The 21694-nt window shown below is 37.2% G+C and overlaps 2 protein-coding genes across 3 annotated transcripts in view; both read left to right on the forward strand.

Annotated features, from left to right (window-relative positions):
* Positions 1–21694, forward strand: part of LOC122733853 (immunoglobulin lambda-1 light chain-like) — a 773472-nt gene that overhangs the window by 617186 nt on the left and 134592 nt on the right. The gene's annotated exons all lie outside the window — the stretch shown is intronic.
* The window catches only part of LOC122736574 (vomeronasal type-2 receptor 26-like), a 31048-nt gene that overhangs the window by 1312 nt on the left and 8042 nt on the right, over positions 1–21694 (forward strand). The window contains exons 3-5 of the mRNA XM_043978899.1: positions 67–346; positions 2947–3238; positions 18484–19278. Of these exons, the coding sequence (XP_043834834.1) occupies positions 67–346; positions 2947–3238; positions 18484–19278 (1367 nt within the window). The remainder of the gene's footprint in view (positions 1–66; positions 347–2946; positions 3239–18483; positions 19279–21694) is intronic.

Here is a 21694-nt window from a genome sequence, read left to right on the forward strand (position 1 = left end):
GATCATCAATTCATGATTGAGTCACCAGACTTTGCTCTGGTCTCAGTGGCTCCTTGGTTTCCTCAGGGTTACATCTTTGGCTAATTTTCAGGGAGATGCTTCCCCATATTCAGAAAAGCATTTCTCAGTTTCTTTCTTCCCTTCTCATATCTCTGCTGCTGCAGCTTCCAGGTTCTGGGCACAGGACAGAGAAGTTCCCCTGCTTTCCAAAGATTAACCCCATAGTTTCCCAAGATGGGGACCTGCTGATTGGCATCTTTTTATCCTTGTTCTCAGTTGAAGTAAACAGTGAAACAGGAGGAGAACTGTTTGAAAGTCCTCCTAACAAAGCTTGTAAGCCTTATCAGTAAGTGTCTCTCTCTACCTGTCTGGGCTCATTTTCCCTTTGATAATTACAAAGAGATCCTTATAGATGGAGCAGAAAGGCAGGTCCATGTAGCAGGAGACAGTGGGTGCTCTCCCCTTCTTCTTGAGTCTGAATATTATTTCCAGTCTTGTCAGTTTCTCCTATGTTTGACTTTCAAATTTAAGCAGAGTAACCCCCTGTCCTCCACTTCCCCATTCATATGCCCCTGCAAAGAGCCCATACCCAGGAAGCTCAGTCCTGAGCAGGTTCAGTATTTTATCACCTGTCTTCCCTGACCTGGCCTCATATTGATATTTAAACCGTGAAAGTACTCAAATTTCTTAGAACCCAAGCCCCCTGGAATTTGGTTAATACCCAGAAGCAACAGAAACCTGTGCCCATTTTCTATTCTAGGATGGATTTATTGTTATAGAGTGTCCTGATATTGTGCAGTGAAAAATCCATTGTAGCCTTAAAATTAAAGCTTTCATATTTCCTCTCTACATTTGCCTGTCTAAAAACAAGTGAGTGCTAACTTTTAGCTAGCCATGGCACTAGTGATGATATTGTATTTCTTTCCCCCCACCCCACCCAATGAATGTTAAATATCCTGTTATGTCTTCTTCTCTCATGTGTGTAGGAATTTAACATTTTCCTCTTTTCTTCTTGGCACTCATTACATGTTCATGATAGTCAGAGCTGTCTAACCCAGGAAGCCCAAAGAAAGCTGACTAGATCACCCTGGGACAGAGTCTAAAACTGAGGGCTCAGGAGATCTGAGTTTATTGGGAAGAGAGTACTTCAAGTACTGAGTGAGATTTTAAATTGCCTTTGTGGAACGTTTGTTGTTGTTCAGTGATGTCTGGAGAATTCTGATCCTCTCTAGGTGACATGTCAGAGGCTTGTTTTGGTTTCTCTAGGTCAGTTTTGTTGAAGTGGAGGTGCCCAAGGCAAGTGATATTGTATTCCTGTTTTGGGACTTTGAGGAGCTATAGTGGCATTTGTGCTGCTGACCACACTTTTGTGCTCTCTCTATTCACTTTAGAAAAACTCTGTTGTACGCAGCAGCCACTCTTTGTCTAGAAATGCAACACTCACACACAGGCCCCTCTAAGTCTGCACTGTAGAAATGGGATTCAGACTAAAGTGCACTAAATCCTGAAAAATATCCCTTTGTGATAGCTGAGGAGTAACAGGTTGGCAACTCACCCTGTGAAAGATAGACTATGAAATACATGGGACAGTTCTTTGGCTATAGTTTCCTATAACCAAGTGTGTCTGTGTTTCTATTTTATATTTTCTGTCATTTTGTAAATCTTTCTCATTTATTTCAATTCCCTTTACACCTTCCTTTCCTCTAATGAGAAACAAGTATTTATGTCTATTTTTTCTAAAGGATAAAATCATTTTAGTCATTTAATATTTCCATATGCTGTTGTTGCTTTCCTTTTCTATTTACCAACAAGACAGAATTAGTGTTTTGACTTAGAGGTAAAAGAAGATTCTCCCCTCCCTTGGTGAAACTTTAAACAAAAAAGCTGTATTTAAAGGGCCCTTTAAATCTCTATGAAGTCTTTGAATTTGGTCTTGAGAATAGCACTCCTTGCTGTGGGTAGGGGCTATCCTTCTGTTTTCCCTGATTCTAATTCAATGGAAAATGAATGAAGGAGGGAATGGAAACAGGTTCTTAATTTCTCAGAAGACTTCTCAAGGCAGGAATAAAAATTGTGGGGAATGTATCACCTTAATTGAGGTAGCCAGGTGCTGGTATTCTATCCTGCTTATCTTCTGTCTCCATTAAAACAAGTACAGTTTGTCTAAGATGTTGTAACTTCTGTAGGAATCTTCCTGGGCTGCAAATACCTTTAAAACATTGCTAAGAATAAGTGATATATGTGTTCTTTGCTATTGGCTTCCTGGTTAAAGACCTGGTACAAAATTGTAATCTTTGAAATCACTTGGTTTTCTAGTCTTCTCATCTCAATTCTTGTGTAGTCAGGAAGGCAGTGTTGATGGAGAGAAGGCCAATTTATAACTTTCCCTTTCATTGGAGATATCCTATAGCATCTGAGGAAAATACTGGGGGCCTAAATATGCAGTATCTCCTGTTCCCACATTTGTGTAAGGCTGTTTGTTTAATCTCCTCCTCTTGGAACAACCTCTTCCCCAAATACTCATAAATCAAAATCATACTAAGTTTCATGGGGGCATGGAGGCTTCCCTTATTTATTTAACAAGATGGGGCCTCCCTCTGCTTACCTTTCTTAGATCCCAGTGCCATTCACCTTCAACAGATGGACTGCCCCCTTGTATTACAGTTATTGGTTTATCTATTCTCTCTCTCTCTCTCTCTCTCTCTCTCTCTCTCTCTCTCTCTCTCTCTCTCTCTCTCTGTATAAATACAATCAGAAGGGAAGCATATAGGAATAAGTTACATGGGGAATGGTATTTTAATACCAATGAAATGACCTGAAAAACCATTGGAGTCCTTATTTTTAACTCAAGTGACTGGGGGATTCATCCTTCTGAAATTTATTCTCTTTGAAGGCTTTCATAATGTTCTATGACACTTACTCCCCCCTTCCCCTGGCACCCCACAGGTGGCTGCACAAAAATTACCAACAAACACTAGCCCTAGTATTTGCTATAGAGGAGATAAACAGGGATCCCAGTCTGTTGCCCAACATTTCCCTGGGATTCCACCTCTACAACACATACCACAGTGATGAGAGAACCTTGGAGAGCTCCCTGCAGTGGCTGTCTGGGCTGGGCCAGTTCATTCCCAACTTCAGATGTAAGGAACAGGACAAGTCTATGGCTGTTATTGGAGGAGCCACATCAGCTCTCTCTTTCCAGATGGGGACATTGCTGGACCTCTACAAGTTTCCACAGGTGAGTGTTATTTATATTTTTTATGCCTTTATCCACCAAAATTAAATTTATAAGTATAAGAGTAATACTATGACAACAACAATATGTAGTGTTTATGGAGTACTTTAAGATTTGAAAAGCACTTTACACATGTATTTCTTTTGATGATCAAAACAAAATGATAAGGGAGGTATAATTGTTATGCCTATATTAAATGGAAGGATACTAAGACTGGAAAAAGTTAAATTGCTTTTCTCAGATTATGAAGCTAATAAGTGTCTGTGGCAAGATTTGGGCTCAGGTGTCCTTGACCCCACTTGAACCGTCTAACCACTGCATCATGCAGCTGACTCAATCATCAGAGAAGATGATGCTGGAACATCACCCAGGTTGTAAGGCAAGAGTGGAATTAGAGTCATTGAGCTTCCAACCCATGAAAGGCTCTCCTGGAAAGGATGTTCAGGAAACCTGGATATACTTGTCCATTACCAAGACCAGGTCATCAAATATTATAGAAGTTAAAATGTTTACTCAATGGTACTCAATTCACTGCTTCAAGATTTGGGACTAGAACTTACATACCCAGACTTCCAGATGATCATCCAGTCCATTATATCTCACTCTATGTGTATTACCTTTTAAAATCAGTTAATTTATGTTAGTCCTCTGTGTTTTGATTTGTTTTTTGAATAGTATGTTATTTTTCAAAAGTACGAGATTTGCGTGGAAGGTGCACGTTTTGGAGAGAAAAATTATGATGAGTTATGGTAAGGTATGGTGAGAGCACCATAAGTATGATAAGTTATATGTACCATATTCCCATATAGAAATGTCTACATTCATAAGTTTATTCAGTCACATTTCTCTTTTATTTTGCCTTTTTCTTATTTATTTAATGCTTGTATTGGAAAGTCAAATTTTCTATTCATCTCTGATCTTTTCAGCAGGAATTCTAAAAAATCTTTTATCATTAAATAACAACTTTTTTCTTCAAGTAGGATTAGGCAAAATTTTGTTGCTTAGGTTATTCTTGGTTGTAATCCTTGTGTTCTTTGCCTTCTGCAATACCATATTCCATTCCATTCTAATGTAGTAGCTGCTAAATCTTATGTTATCCTTAATGTGGTTCAAGGATATTTGTATGGTTTCTCACTAGGTGCTTGAAGTATTTTCTCTTTGACCTTTGCAATGTGGAATTTGGCTATAATATTTCTGGGACGTTTTACTTTAGGGTCTCTCGGGGTGAGCAGTGGATTCTTTCAATCCCTATTTTCCCCTCTTGTTCTAGGATTTGGGGAAATTTTTCCTTTATGATTTCTTGAAATTTTAAATCTAAACTCTTTCCTTGATCATAGCTTTCAGGCAGTCTGATAGTTCTTAAGGTATCCCTTCTTAATTTATTTTATAAATCAGTAGTTTTTTTTTTCCTGATGAGATAGTTCACATTTTCTATTATTTTTTTCATTTATTTGACCTTGTTATCTTTTATCTTGATGGCTCAAGGAGTCATTTACTTGAACTTGCCCAATTCAGTTTTTAAGGAATTATTTTCTTCAGAAATTTTTTAACATTTATTTGTGTTTGGCCAATTGTGTTTTTAGGGGATATTTTATCAAATTATTGTCTTTTTCTAATCTTCCCTCACTCTCACTATCTCAAATTTTCCTCTACCACTTTTTTCCTTAAAAGTATTTTATTATTTTCCAGTTACATGTAGAAAAATTTGCAACATTTGTTTTTATAAGATTTCTAGTTTCAATTTTTTCTCCCTGTCTTCCTTCCTCCCTCCTCCCCAAGACAGCTAGGAATCTGATATAAGTTATATATGTACAATCTCATTAAACATTCCTGCATTAGTCATGCTGTGCATGAAGAATCAGAACAAAAAGGAAAAACAAAAAACAAAAAAAGAGATAGTATGGTTCAAACTGCATCTAGATTCCATAGTTCTTTTTTTCCCCTGGATTTGGAGAGCATTTTCCATCACGAGTCCTTTGAAACTATCTTCAACCATTATATTTCCAAGAGGAGTCAAGTCCATCAAACTTGATCAGCACACAATGTTGTTGATACTGTGTACAATGTTCTTCTGGTTCTGCTCATCTCACTCATCATCAGTTCATGCAAGTCCTTCCAGCTTTCTCTGAACTCCTCCTGCTCATTGTTTCTTACAGCACAATAGAATCCCATTACATTCATATACCACAACTCGTTCAGCCATTCCTCAATTGAAGGGTATCCCCTCAATTTCCAATTCCTTGCCACCACATAAAGAGTAGCTATAAATATTTTTGTACATGTGGGTCCTTTTCCCATTTTTATTATCTCTTTGGGAAAAGACCTAGTAGTGGTATTGCTGGTTCAAAGGTTATGCACAGCTTTATAGCCCTTTGGGCATAATTCCAAATTGCCCTCCAGAATGGTTGGATCAGTTCACAGTTCCACCAACAGTGCATTACTGTTCCAATTTTTCAACAGCTTCTTCAACATTTATTATTTTCCTTTTTTGTCATTTTAGCCAATCTGATAGGTGTCAGGTGGTACCTCAGAGTTGTTTTAATTTGCATTTCTCTAATCAATAGTGATTTAGAGCATTTTTTCATATGGGAATAGATAGCTTTGGTTTCTTCATTAGAAAACTGCCTGTTCATATCCTTTGACTATTTCTCAATTGGTGAATGACGTGAATTCTTATAAATTTGATTTAGTTCCTGATATATTTTAGAAATGAGGTCTTTGTCAGAGACACTGGCTATAAAAATTGTTTCCCAGTTTTCTGTCTCCATTCTAATTTTGGATGCATTGCTTCTGTTTGTAAAAAACCTTTTTAATTTAATGTAATCAAAATCATCCATTTTGCATTTCATAATATTCTCTATCTCTTGTTTGGTCATAAACTGTTCTCCTTTCCAAAGATCTGAAAGGTAGACTATTCCTTCCTCTCCTAATTTAACTATGGCATCACCTTTTATGTCTAAATCATGTACCAATTTTGACCTTATCTTTGTATAAGGTATAAGATGTTGGTCTATGTCTAATTGCCATAGTATCCTTCAGTATTGCCATACTATCCTTCAGTTTTCCCAGAAGTTTTTTTTTCAAATACTGAGTTCTTATCCCAGAAGCTGGAGTCTTTGGGTTTATCAAACAGTACATTACTAAAGCCATTTATTACTGTGTCTCCTGTGCCTAACCTATTTCATTGATCCACCACTCTATTTCTTAGACAATACCAAATATTTTTGATGACTGCCACTTTATAGTAAAGCTTCACATTTGGTACAGCTACCCCACCTTCCTGTGAATTTTAAAAATAAGTTCCCTTTATATTCTTGACTTTTTTCCAGATGAATATTATTATTTTTTTTAACTCTACAAAATAATTTTTAGATAGTCTGATTGGTATGGCACTGAATAAGCAAATTATTTTTGGTAGAATTGTCATTTTTACTATATTAGCTTAGCCTATCCATGAGCACTTGATATCCTTCCAATTATTTAGGTCTGATTTGATTTGTGTGAAAAGTGTTTTTTAATTGTGTTCATAGAGTTCCTGGGTGTGTCTTGGCAAGTAGACTCCCAAGTATTTTATATTGTCTATCATTACTTTAAATGGAATTTCTCTTTCTATTTCTTGCTGCTGGACTTTGTTGGTCATGTATAGAAATGCTGATGATTTGTGTGGATTTATTTTATATCCTGCTACTTTGCTAAATTTGTTAATTGTTTCTAGCAGTTTTTTAGTTGATTCTTTAGGATTCTCTAAGAATACCATCATATCATCTGCAAAGAGTCATAGTTTTGTTTCCTCCTTGCCTATTCTAATTCCTTTAATTCCTTTTTCTTCTCTGATTGCTAAAGCTAACATTTCTAGTACAATATTAGATAATAGAGGTGATAATGGACATCCCTGTTTCACCCCTGATCTTATTGGGAAGGCCTTTAACTTATTTCCATTACATATAATGTTTGCTGATGGTTTGAGGTAGATGCTGCTTATTATTTTAAGGAAAGCTCCACCTATTTCTATGCTCTCTCGTGTTTTTATCAGGAATGGGTGCTGTATTTTATCAAAAGGTTTCTCTGCATGTATTTAGATAATCATATGATTTTGGTTAATTTTCTTATTGGTGTGGTTGATTATGTTGATAGTTTTCCTAAAGTTGAATCAGCCCTGCATTCCTGGTATAAATCCCACCTGTTCATAATGTATTTTGCTGGTGATCACTTGCTGTAATCTCCTTGCTAATATCTTATTTAAAATTTTAGCATCAATATTCATTAGGGAAATTGGTCTGTAATTTTCTTTCTCTTTTTTGGCTCTGCCTGGTTTAGGTATCGACACCATATTTGTCTCATGAAAGGGATTTGTTAGAACTACTTCAACTATTTTCCCAAAGAATTTGTATAGAATTGGAATTAATTGTTCTTTAAATGTTTAGTAGAATTCACTTGTGGGGCAGCTAGATGGCGCAGTGGATAGAGCACTGGCCCTGGATTCAGGAATACTTGAGTTCAAATCCGGCCCCAGACAATTAACACTAACTAGCTGTGTGACCCTGGGCAAGTCACTTAACCCCAATTGCCCCGCCAAAAAAAAAAAAAAAAAAGAATTCACTTGTAAACCCATCTGTCCCTGGAGATTTTTCTTAGAGAGTTCATTAATGGCTCGTTCAATTTCTTTTTCTAATATAGGCTTATTTAAGGATTTTATTTCCTCTTCAGTTAACCTGGGTAATTTGTATTGTTGTAAATATTCATCCATTTCATTTAGATTGCCAAATTTATTGGCATACAGTTGGGCAAAATAGTTCCTCATTATTGCTTTAATTTCCACTTCATTAGTGGTGAAATCACCCCTTTCATTTTTGATACTGGTAATTTGGTTTTCTTCTTTCTTTTTTTAAATCAAATTAACCTAAGGTTTACCTATTTTATTGTTTTTTTCATAAAACCAACTCTTAGATTTATTGATTAATTCTATAGTTTTCTTGCTTTCAATTTTATTAATTTGTCCTTTGATTTTCAGGATTTCCAATTTAGTATTTAATTGGGTATTTTTAATTTGTTCTTTTTCTAGGTTTTTAAGTATAATGCCCAATTCATTGATCACTTTCTCTCTTTTTTTTCATGTAAGCATTTAGAGATATAAAATTTCCCCTAAGCACTGCTTTGGCTGCCTCCCATAGAATTCTGGTATGTTATCTCATTATTGTCATTCTCATGGATGAAGTTATTGATTGTTTCTATGATTTGTTGTTTGACCTACTCATTCATTAGAATGAAATTATTTAGCTTCCATTAATTTTCAGACTACCTTTCCATGGCTCTTTATTACATGTAATTTTTATTGCATCATGATCTACCTTTCTACATTTGACCATGAGGTTTTTGTGCCCTAATACATGGTCAATTTTTGAATATGTATCATGTACCACAGAAAAAGGTATATTCCTTTCTATCCACATTCAGTTTTCTACAGACATCTATCATATTTAACTTTTCTTACATTCTATTCACCTCTTTAACTTCTTTCTTATTTATTTTGTGTCCAGAGTTATCTAATTCTGAGAGGGGAAGATTCAGATCCCCCACTAGCATAGTTGTGCTGTCTATTTCCTCTTTTAGCTCATTTAACTTGTCCTCTAAGAATTTGGATGCTATACCACTTGGCACACACATATTTAGTATTGATACTACTTCAATATCTATGTACTTTTTAGCAAGATGTAGTTTCCTTCCTTATCTCTTTTAATTAGATCTTTTTTTGCCTTTTCTTTGTCTGAGATAAGGATTGCTACCCCTGCCTTTTTACTTCAGCTGAAGCATAATATATTCTGCTCCAACCTTTTACCTTTACTCTGTGTATATCTCTCTGCTTCAAATGTGTTTCTTATAAACAACATATCATAGGATTCTTTTTTTTAATCCACTGTGCTATTCACTTCCATTTTATGGCAGAGTTCATCTGATTCACAATCACAATTATTATTACTAAATGTCTATTTCCCTCTATCCTATTTTCCCCCTTTTACTTTTTCACCTTTCTTTTCACCCTGTTCCTTCTCACCAATGTTTTGCTTCTTACCCCTGCCTCCCCCAATCTGCCCACACTTTTATCAGCCCTTCTCCCTTTTCTTTACCCTTTTCTCTCCTGCTTCTGCCCTCCTATCACCCCCCTTTGCCCCTTACCCTTCTACTTCCCTAAAGAATAAGCTAGGGATGCTAGGTGGCACAGTGGATAAAGCACTGGCCCTGGATTCACAAGGACCTGAGTTCAAATCCAACCTTAAACACTACACATTTTCTAGCTGTGTGACCCTGGGCAAGTCACTTAACCCTCATTACCCCACAAAACCAAACCAAAACAAAAAAGAATAAGCTAAATTTCTTTATCCAAATGAATGTATATGTTATTCCCTCTTTGAATTGAATCTAATGAGAATAAGGTTGAAACCATGTTCACCCCTCCCTTCTTTCTCTCTATTGTAATGGGGTTTTTGCACCTCTTCATATGATGGAATTAATTCCATTCCACCTCTCCTTTCCTCTCCTCCCCATAAACTTTTTAACCCCTTAATTTTCTTTATATCATCACATCGACAAAAATTTATATTTATACCCTCTGTGTATAATCCTTCTGTCTGCCCAAATACATATACAGTTCTCAAGAGTTATAAGTATTATTTTCCCATGTAGGGATGTAAACAGTTTAACCTTATTGAGAAACTTTTTCCCCATTTACCTTTTTAAATTTCTCTTGAGTCTTGTATGTTAAGATTGAATTTTCTATTAATTTCTGGTCTTTTCATCAGGAAACCTTGAAAGTCCCCAATTTCATTGAATATCCATCTTTCCCCCTGAAAGTGAATGATCAGTTTTGCTGGGTAGTAGATTCTTGGATGCAATCCAAGCTCCTTTGCATTCCAGAATATCATATTCCAAGCCTTGCAATCCTTTAATTTTGAAGCTGCCAGGTATTGTGAAAGCCTGACTGTGGATCCATGATATTTAAATTGCTTCTTTCTGGCTGCTTGGAGTATTTTCTTCTTCAACTGATAAGTCTAGAATTGGGGTACAATATTCCTTGGAGTTTTCCTTTTGGGGTCTCTTTCAGGAGGTGAACCGTGGATTCTTTCAATGATGATTTTTATCCTCTGATTCTATAATATCAGGGCAATTCTCCTTGATATTTTCCTGGAATATGGTGTCTAGACTCTTTTTCTGATCATGGCTTTCGGGCAGTCTAATGATTCTCAAATTGTCTCTCCTGGATCTGTTTTCCAGGTCAGTTGTCTTTTCAATTAGGTATTTCAGATTTTCTTCCATTTTTTTCATTCTTTTGATTCTGTTTGACTGATTCCTAGTGTCTCATGGAATCATTAGATTCCAACTGTCCGATTCAAATTTTTAAGGCATTGTTTTCTTCAGTGAGATTATGTGCTTTTTTCCCATTTGGCCAAATGAATTTCTTAAGGAATTGTTTTCTTCAGTCAATCTTTGTGCTTCCTTTTCCAAGCTACTGATTCTTTTTTCATAATTTTCTTGTGTTGCTTTCATTTCTCTCCCCCTTTTTTCTTCAACCTCTCTCAATTGATTTTTAAAATCCTTTTTGAGCTCTTCCAAGAAGGCTTTTTGGTCTTCAGACCAATTCATCTTCCCTCTTGAAGCTTCACATGTAAGCAATTTGAAAGTATTGTCCTCATCTGAGTTTGTGTTTAGCTCTTCCCTGTTGACACACTAGGTCTCGATGATAAGAGCTCTTTTCTGTTTCTTACTCATATTGCAGCTTATTTTTTTTAAAGTTGAGGTCTGCTCCTGGGGCCCAAGGGTCACTGTTTCAAGCTTCTTGTACTGGGGGATAGGGGCTGTGTCACTGGCTTTTTACTCTGCGGCCTCTGAGGCTTGTGGATTTTTCACCACCCTGGACTTTCTCCCTGCACTTTCTCTGGTGTGCTTTGACAGCTAGGCTTGGTCATGCCTGTCCTATGGGTGGTCCTCTATTTGGCAGCCTGCCTTCTCATCTGGTGCTGTTGCCCTCTCAACTGGTGCTGTTGGGTCTCACCAGTGATCTGCCACACCACCAGCTTGCTGAGTCAGGATCAAGGGGCCTCAGTTGCTCAGCTATGGCCTAGAGCTTCCTGCTGACTTGGCCCAACTCCCTTCACACTGCAATGTGCTGCATCTCCCTTTTGCCTGAGTGAGACCAACCTTTCCTGAAGTCTTCTAAATTAACTCATGTTGGAAGACTGTGTCTCTCTGTCTTTTTATAGGTTCTGTAGTTTCAGAATACGTTGAGATTTTATTTAATGGGCTTTTTTGAGGGAACTGAAGGAGAGCTCAGGCAACTTGCTGCCTTCTCTCTGCCATCTTGGCTGCACCCTCCTCTATCACTTTTATTTGAGACTGAACATAATTTCTTGGATTTCCAGGAATTCTTGTTTGACTTCTATTCAATTGAAGGATTTTCATTCTTTTAGATTTTTCTTGTAGCTGATTTTTTTTTTGCAGGGCAATGAGGGTTAAGTGACTTGCCCAGGGTCACACATCCAGTAAGTGTCAAGTATCCGAGGCCAGATTCGAAATCAGGTACTCCTGGAACCACTGCTGATGCTTTATGCACGGGACCACCTGGCTGCCCCTTCTTGTAGCCAATTTCACTTCATTTTCATCTTCTGACTTTGTGCCTTAACCTTCCTTGTTACCATAATAGATTTTTGTGGCTTTTCAAGCCTGTTTCTTGACTTTGATTTTTATGTTAAACTTAGGATATTTTACTCATGGAGTGGGGTTGCAACACTGTAACAAGCTTTGTAGTTCAAGGGAATTTGAAAGTTTGAGTGCATCCCAGATAGAGTGATAACTAGGTCTCTGTTCTCTTGGTGGAGAAAATTATACTGTTCCTCTGGGCAATGGCTCCCACTGAATTACAATTACTACTCCTCCTCAGGGACTCTGCTTCCTTAAGAACAGAAGCAGTTCCTTCCAACTTTAAACTTTGACCCAGAATTGAGTATAGGCAATAGAATTCCCAAATATTGTCTACTATTGTATTGAGTGCTGGCATCTTTCCCCTATATTCTCCTTCTGACAAGTTGCCTGATGCACTTATTATCTCTAGCTTGAAAGCTGTCATAGATCCTGCTGCTACTATTTTTACCACCAAAACCACCACTGGTGTTGTATCCACAAGACAACCAAGCCAGACACAAGCCCTGTGTCACAGACTTCTTCTTCTGAGTTCTTTGGTTGTCTTGGGCTTGTGGAATTTCTCATTCTGACATTTATTTGCTTCTCTTTCTCCAGAATTTGATTTGAGCTATTCTTTTTAAGCTGGTTACCTGGAATCAGCTGTCTTCAATTCTGAAAACATCCACTTTGTCCTTTGAATTCCCTTACAAATTAAAGGTGATGTAAGTCATGAGAATGTTCTTAAAACTCAATCTTATAATTCTTCTTACACTTAATACCATAAAATGGGAACATTCATTGAACCAGTAGATAAAAGGATTGAAATCTGAGATATTCATTTAAGTTTTTTTTTGAGTAAGTGTAACAGTATCTGCAGTGGTGGCAGCTAGGTGGTGCAGTGGATAAAGCACTGGCCGTGGACTCAGAAAGATCTGAGTTAAAATCCAGTCTTAGACCCTTGACACTTACTAGCTGTGTGACCCTGGGAAAGTCAATTAACCATCATTGTCCTACAAAAAACAAAACAAAATGAAAAATCCCAACATACAAACATAGTATCTGCTATTTCTAAGGGAAATCTTCAAATCATCTCAAACATAAGCATACAAGTTTTGTTGTTCCTCTGCCATTCAGTCATATCCTACAGTTTATGGATCCATTGGCCATAGCTTGCCAGGCCCTTGTATGCTCACCTATCTCTCAAAGTCTATCTAAGTTCATAATTTTTGTTCCCATAATGCTATCTCATCTTCTCTCATCCTCTTTTCCTTTTCCATCATAACATCAGAGTCTTCTCTTTTCACTTTGTGACCTTACAGTAAATAGCATGAATTAATTTCTTTGAGTATAAACTGACTTGATCATCTTGTTGTGCAAGGGTTTCTCAAGTCTTCTCCAGCATCAAAGTTTGATAACTTCAATTCTGCATCATCTACCTTGCCTTATGCTCCAGCTTTCACAGTCATTCATTGATACTGGAAAATGAAACATAACTTTTACTATACAAACCTTTGTTAGCAAGGTGATGTCACTGGTTTTTAGTATGCTGTCCATAATTGCATTAGCTTTCCTTCCAAGGAGCAAGCATCTTTTATTTTCATGGCTACAGTTTCCATTTGCAGTGACCTTTGAGCCAAAAGTATAAAATCTAACACATCTTCCATTTCTTCTCACTCTCTTTGTCAGGAAGGTATGGGACCTGTTGCCATGATGTTCAGTTTTTTATTTTAATTTTCAAGCCAGCTTTTTTTAGTCTCCTTTTTTTCTGTCATCAAGAGACTCCTTAATTCCTCTTCACATTTGGCTATCTTAATCTCTCTACTTGTGTTAACTCCCTACCATTTTTGTCTTTTATCATGCCCATTTTTGTATGAAATGTTATCTTGATATTCCAAATTTTCTGAAGAGATCTTTTTCTTCTCATTCTATTGGGTTATTTTTCTATTTATTTACATTGCTTATTTAAGAAAACCTTATCTCTCCTTGCTATTTTCTAGCATTCTGCATTGGGTTGGAGGTATATCTTTTTTTCTCCTTCTCCTTTCACTTTCTTTCCCTTTTTTTTCAAAATTTAAGTAAAAGTTTTCATTATTTGGCACAAGGGGATATGACCCAGAGAAGAAGTCTAAACTTCAACTCCGGGGGAAGAGCAGATTTATGGCACATTCCTCAATCAGCCAAAGTAAAGACAATGCTTTTATAGGGGAATTGGGGGAGACTTGAAGCTGAAAAGTTACAGCTGTTGGGGAGTGGGGGTGCTTGAAACATTTGGGAGCCTCAAGGTTATCATCACTACCTTGTCCTAATCACATAACAAGAGCATCTGGGTTCCACTTAGACTCCTGTTATAAATTTCAAGGCATTTAACTTTCTGGGTACCCATGACAAGTCCACTTCATTATCTGTTTGACTGACCCCTATCTGGTTAACTGTTTTGCATTTCCAAGGGAAGAGTACTCTATAAGTGACCCCAGCAAGCTGATCAGCTGTATTATTTCTCATAGTCAGAGTGTCCTGCTCATGGTCATAGTGTCCCCTAACTGGACCCAGGCCTACTAGGCTGCCACTACAAATCCTAAAAGTAAAACGTCAAAAGTTTAGACAGATTGGCATGGAGAAGGGTTAAAAAGGCACCTGAAGAAGGGGAAGCATGAAGTAAGAGTCAAATAGTATGACTAGTGCAAGGAATTAGCCTAAAGTGAGACATCTGTGAGATTTAAAATTGGATATTAGATCATAAATCTCCCCTACTTAACCCTTCCCTTAATTTATCTCCCAGACTAGTAAATGGAAGAAGCTTCTGGTTTTCTAGATAGAGCCTTTATTGTATATAAGGTGTTGTTGATTAGAAGGATAGGAAAATAGAAATACAGTACAAATCGTCTTAAATCTAGGCTTAGCCTATATTCCTTATAAAAACTCACCAAACCGATTTAGGCCACCTTTGGAGTGAGTCAGACCGTCTGTGCCGCGCCGCCAGGAGTCCCGCCAAGCCGGCAAAAAAGGCTACTCTCGTTCTCTCCACCCCGGAAGTCAAAAAACCCGGCAGGCAGTCTGACATGCGCAGCAGGCGGACTGTACCCGGCAGGCAGTCTGACATGCGCAGCAGGCGGACTGTTCATCTCCTCCCCAAAAGGGTGGTCCTTGAAAAACTGGCGTCTTTCAGTTATCCTAACCGACTGTTAAAAACTTTCATATTTTACCACACATCCTATCAGGGCAGCAGCATGTTAGCCTTGACCTACCTTTTAAAGCCCTTCAGAAACTCGCCACTTTTTACCTTTTCAGTCTTCTTGCTTCCTTTTCCCCTTGATATGCTCTGTGATCAAGTGACATTAGTCTCTTTGCTATCTCCCATTCATGAGAACTTATTGTCTGACTGAGCATTTTCTTTTTTTTTTTCATAACAAACCTATATTTTATTTTTCCCAGTTACATGTAAAGCTAGTTTTCAACACTCATTTTCATAAGATTTCGAGTTCCAAATTTTTCTTCCTCCCTCCCTTTCCTCCCCCCTCCACAAAACAGCAATGAATCTGATATAGGTTATATATGTATAATCCACAAGGACTCTTTAAAAAATTTTTTTTAGTCTGTGTTCAATCAATGTCAGTTCTTTCTCTGAAAGTGGATAGTATGCTTCATCATTTGCCCTTTGGTATTGTCTTGGATCATTGTATTGCTGAAAGTAGTTAAGTCATTCACAATTGCTCATGGAACATTACTGTTGTTGCTGTGCTTAATGTCCTCCTGTTTCTGCTTGCTTCACTTTATATCAGTTCATATGAGTCTTTCCAGGTTTTTCTGAAATCATCCTTCTTGTCATTACTTATAGAACAATCATATTCCATTAAAATCATATACCACTACTTGTTCAGTCATTACCCAATTGATGGACATGACTTTGGTTTCCAATTCTTAGCCATCACAAAAAGTTGCTATTAAGATTTTTTGCACAATTTTTTCCTTTTCCTCTTTTTCACAATTACTATTGTTGACTGTTTTTCCCTTCATCCTATTCCCTTCCCCATGACATTTACTCTACTATCTATCTTCTTTTACCCTATCTCTCCTCAAAAGGGATTTGCTTCTGACTGTCCCCTCCTCTAAACTGACCTCCCATCTTTTGACCCACCCTCCTTATGCCCTTCCTGTCCTATATTCTTACAGAGTTAGATAAATAACTCCGATCAATTGAGGGTGTATGTTATTCCCTCCTTGAGCCAATTCTGATGAGTGTTAGGTTCATTTACTGCCCAGCTTAAATAGATTACTCCATCCAGTTGGGTGTATATATTAATCCCTCCTTGAGCCAACTCTGAAAAGATTAAGGCCTTTGAGCCTATTCTGATGAGTGTAAAGTTCATTTACTGTACTCTCTCATCTCTCCCCCCACTCTAGAAGCCCTTTGCTGTTTCTTTCATGTAGAATTTCACCCCATTTTACCTCTCCCTTTACCCCTCACCCAGTGCATTCCTCTCACACATCAATTTTACCCTAAAGATATCATCATGGGGCAGCAAGGTGACGCAGGGGACAAAGAATCCACTTGGGACCCAGGAAGACCCTAGCCCAAATTTGGCCTCAGGCACAAGACACTCACCCACTGTATGACCCCAGGCATGTCCACCCAACTGCACCAAACCCAGAAAAAGAGAAAAACAAAAAAATAAATACTTTGCAGATGTCACCCCTTCATAATCAATTACACTGTACTCAAGGTGCATGAATCCCATGTCTTTTTGTTATAGCTTGTTGAAAATTAAATATGATTTTCATACCAATCCTCCTACAAGATAAACAGAACCAGAATTCACATGGACAGCTCAGAGAAGGTTATTTTTGCCTATCCTAACAGAAGTAGGTACCTCACAGAAAATCAGATCAGAGAATGGATAGGAAAACTAAGCACAGATTTATTTCACCCCAATAACAAACAAGCATGACATGCTGAGAACTGTACAGAAGGAAAGTTCTCAAATATCTTAATTTTTCTGAGGCTATATAAGGTTTTTTTGTCTATTGGTTACAGAGTGTTGTTAGCTTCAATAATATGATATAGGAACAATTCCAGTTATAGCAAGTATGGAGGAAATACCCCAGCATCATGATAAGATTACAGGATTCCAAAAAAGGGTTTGGCAAGGATGAGGCCTCCCAGATGTTACCATAAGATAGGGACTTACTATCCTGAGGGAAAAGAAGTCACTAGGTAGGGACTAATCTGCTATCCATCTGAGTTCAGTTTGGAGTTCACTTGAAGGGCATTTTGTTCCTATTAATCCTATCAATCCAGGGTTTCATAAAACTCCTTTGGATAATAAGGCAGTTCCATCAAATCTAGGTGATTCAAATATTCATTAACCATCTCACTTGAATCTAGATTATTAAATTTGGCATAACCAGCTTCTGCCTCCAACCAGAAATTTCAAAACAGAGACTTGTCATAGGTGATAGTTCTTCATATCTAGTCCAATCTAGATCCTAAATTTCCCTACTCCACTCTACTAATTTCTTACTAATACTTATTGTTTTCCACCTCCACATCAGGACACAGAAATGAAATCAACACTACCATTCATGGAAAGGACATGAGAATAGCTTGCTCCATGTCTCCACTCAGCAGCACAATGAATTATTAGAACAAAATATTCCTTCCTCAGTAATACACTACTATATATCTTGTCTTCTCCAATATAAATATAAAATATTGGAAGAAAGACTAAACTGATTTATGTATTAATATCTCCAAGCTTAGGACAGTATTTGGATCATGATAAGCACTCAGTATTTTATTTTGTTCATCCATATATTATATAAAAGGAGATTTAGAGGAGATGAAAGGAAGACTTGTTTCCTAAAAATTATCATGATATTAATTATGCATGAAGAAGAATGAGTTGTTTTTACAGTAAGGTCATTTTCATTCAAGGTTTTCAATCATAGTTTAGATGCCTATTACTCAGCTACATTACAGTGGAAATCCTTTTTTATATTATTTTAGATTTTTCTAGCTCCTTTCTCACTATTGGATGCCTGTTTTTATACAACTAAAACTTCATACTCCAAAAACAAAACAAAACAAAACAAAAAACAAAACACACCACCATTTAAAACTAATGAAGACATACATAGGTCAATTATAGGTTTCCAAAATCAAAACACAAAACACTCTTCATATGGTTTTTTTTCATTTTAGAAAGAAAACTATTGCCCCCCAAAATCAATAATGTGTAACAGGTTTAATCTGGAAATCTACTGTGGGTCATAAATCATTCATAGGAGTAATAATATATGCTTGTCCATTTGGAAAGCAAAGAGAGTACACAATGCCTGGAGTACAAGTAACATTAGAATCTCAGAACTGTCTTTCTTCACTCAATCATTATCTTTTTGAGGACTCAATGAGAGATAAATATAGACACTTTCAGGGACTAAAATACCACTTAGAAACTATGCACTGATTTATACATATTTTTTTCTACCAACAAAAGGTTCATTTGTGAATTTGTATTTTGCTTCAATTCTCTCAGAGTTGCCATGATAAAACTGATGCATGTTTCTTTCCCATCCAGGTCAGCTATGGTCCATTTGATTCTGTTCTTAGTGACAAGGTCCAGTTTCCTTCACTCTATCAGATGGCCCCCAAAGACTCTTCTCTTCACCAAGGTGTTGTCCGGTTACTGGTGTATTTTAAATGGAACTGGATAGGTCTGGTTGCCTCTGATGATATAAGAGGGGAAGAATTCCTCTGGGAAATAAGGGGGGAAATGGTAAAGAATGGTGTTTGTGTGTCCTTCACAGAGAAGATCCCTGTCAGTGAGAGAAGACATATGGAATCTCATGAGATGTTTGTGCCCAGGATCTTAACATCATCAGCCAAGGTGATTGTCATCCATGGTGACACGGATTCATTAATGATTCTGAGATACTCACAACTCCCTTTTCTCCCAATAGCAAAGGTGTGGATTGCCACATCTCACTGGGACATTACCATGAGACCCTTTCAGCATCAAGGTGAACAATTCCATGGCGCTCTCACATTTTCATACTCAACAAATGAAATTCCTGGGTTCAAGACTTTTCTTAAGACAGTTACACCTTCTAAATACCCGGATGACATTTCACTTAGGGGATTCTGGCTCTCAGCTTTTCTGTGCCCAGATCAACCAGAAAACCCAGAGCAAGAGATATGTTCGCCAAATGCTTCCTTAGAGACCTTGCCTCTGTGCTCTTTTGATATGGCTATGTCTAGCTTTAGTTATGCAATCTATAATAGTATCTATGCTGTGGCTTGGGCTCTCCATGAAATGTTTATGAGACAAAGATCAATGGGAGATGAAAAACATGCAATGGCTCATTCATGGCAGGTAATATTGAATTAGTGGCCACTTTTAAGCTATGATGTTGCAAGAATTTATTTTGGATATAGGTGTGACAAGATGGATAATAATGTCTTTTCCAACATTTTCTGATTATATGATCCTTAACAATATATTGTTTAGGGGCAGCTAGGTGGCACACTGGATAGAGCACTGGCCCTGGATTCAGGAGAACCTGGGTTCAAATCCAGCCTCAGACACTTAACTTCCTAGCTGTGTGACCCTGGGCAAGTCCCTTAACTCCAATTGCCTCACACACACAAAAAAAAAAAAACAATATATTGTTTATTGGGGCAACCAGGTGGTGCAGTGGATAAAGCACCAGCCCTGGAATCAGGAGGACCTGAGTTCAAATCCAGCCTCAGACATTTGACAGTTACTAGCTGTGGGACCCTGGGCAAGTCACTTAACCCTCATTGCCCCACCAAAAAAAAAAAGAATATATTGTTTATTTGTAATGCTTGTTGCTGTGCTTATAAAGTTAATAATTACAGTTTTTCTTTTTATAGAGTCTTGGAGTTGGAAAGGATGTCAGGTACCATCTATTCATTATTGATGTATCTGGACAGTCTCCCCTTTTGCTAAAATTTTGCTAGTTGACTTCCATTCATGGAATAACCTATCACCTCCAAAGTAATTTTATTCTGGGTTGTGCCAATTGTAACTGTTGAAAAGCTATTCATCATTACTCTAAGTTGGGATAGTAAAATGTCCCCTATAAAATGTCCTACACTGGTTGATAAACAAGACAGTGAGCAGTCTTCATAGCCTATCTACCTGCTTATATGTTATTTTCTCATTAATTGTGATTCTGGGTTCTTAAGCAATGAAGTTCATGTTGTGATATTCCTCACAAACTATTATTGATGCACAGTTTCTCATTATTCAGTTAATTGAATCTGACCCCTAATCCCACATGATAAATGTACTAGAAATATGTCTTTTCCCATTGATCTTTGATGATCTGTTTCATTAATACAGTGTAATCATGGCCTTGGGGAAACACAAATTCTATTGATCATACATTTTGAGTTAAACAAATTAGACAAAAATGTTTCAATAAGTTATCTATATTGGTAAAGATTCAGGATACAATCACCTTTAGCCACTAATGGAAGTTGTTGAATTTTTTTGACATTTACATAAACAAGCATTCACGGCAGTCAACTCTCTACAAAATTCTCCTCGGGATAACTTCACAGGCTGATGTAAACTCAGTTCTCTCAAAATATTCTTCAGATTTTGTTGTGATAGTTGGTACTCAGTTTTTCAGGAAAATTCTCTTAGTCCTTTCTGTGCCTCACACCTTGCTCTTTCCTTGACTGTTTCTATATGGCTGCTGACTCTCTCTGTGATCCTATTTCCTTTTAAAATATAGGACTTATAACTTTATTGTGGATTGGAGAGACTCTAAAAGTAGAAGTTTGTATCTAGAAAAACAAACCTAGATTTTATTATTTTTTTTTTACTATTCATATTTTCCTTGAAACTTTTTCCCTATATATGCAGGGATAGGCTTGTAACTGTCCCTCTTAGGCTTGATCCCAATTCTGATCATCAGGGAAGCTTAAACCTACTCTGTTTCCCTGACCAGGGATGCTTGGCATTAGGTAGTCTGGTGACCTTCTTCTTTTAAAGGGTCATTATATTTTTGACAGAATTTGATGAGGCAGCCAATCGGCTTTTGTCCTGCTTATAGCTCAGAAATTCTGAACTTAATGATTCAATGGCCTTAGTATTCTCAAGAGTAGGTGTTATAAGCATATGCCATGATGTGTAGCAGTACTTTGTCTCTAATTTTTTTAATTATACATAATAGTAGTCATAGAAAACAACTCTACATTAGCTAGATTTTGAAAGAATACAGATAAAAACAAAACTTCATATAAAGGAATTGTCCAAAAAAAAATGTGTTTCAGTCTGTTTTCAGATACCATCAGTCCTTTCTCTGTAGGTGTATTGCAATTTTCCTAAGTTCTTCAGAGTTATAATGGGTCATTGCCTTGCTGAATATAACCACGTGCTTCCCAGCAGATCATCTTACACTAATGCTGTTATTTCGTATACAGTACATTTCTCTCTGCCTCAGTTCATGTGGGTCTTTCCAGGTTTTTCTGATAGCATCCTATTCATCCCAAGTTTTATATAGTACCTTAAACTTGACAAAGAATTTTCTTCATAATAGCCCAGCAGAGTAGGTACCATAGGTTTTGCCATTGTCGTCAATCATTATAACTATTTCCTTCCATCCTATTCCCTTCCAATGATATTTACTCTATTTTCTATCTTATTTTGCCCTATTCCTCCTCAAAAGTGTTTTGCTACTTACTGCCTACTCCCTTGCTCTACTCTCCCTTCATTCACCCTTCCTTCCTTATCCTCTTCCCCTCTTACTTTCCTGTAG

This window comes from Dromiciops gliroides, chromosome 1, assembly GCF_019393635.1.
Source record: "Dromiciops gliroides isolate mDroGli1 chromosome 1, mDroGli1.pri, whole genome shotgun sequence".
NCBI lineage: Eukaryota > Metazoa > Chordata > Mammalia > Microbiotheria > Microbiotheriidae > Dromiciops > Dromiciops gliroides.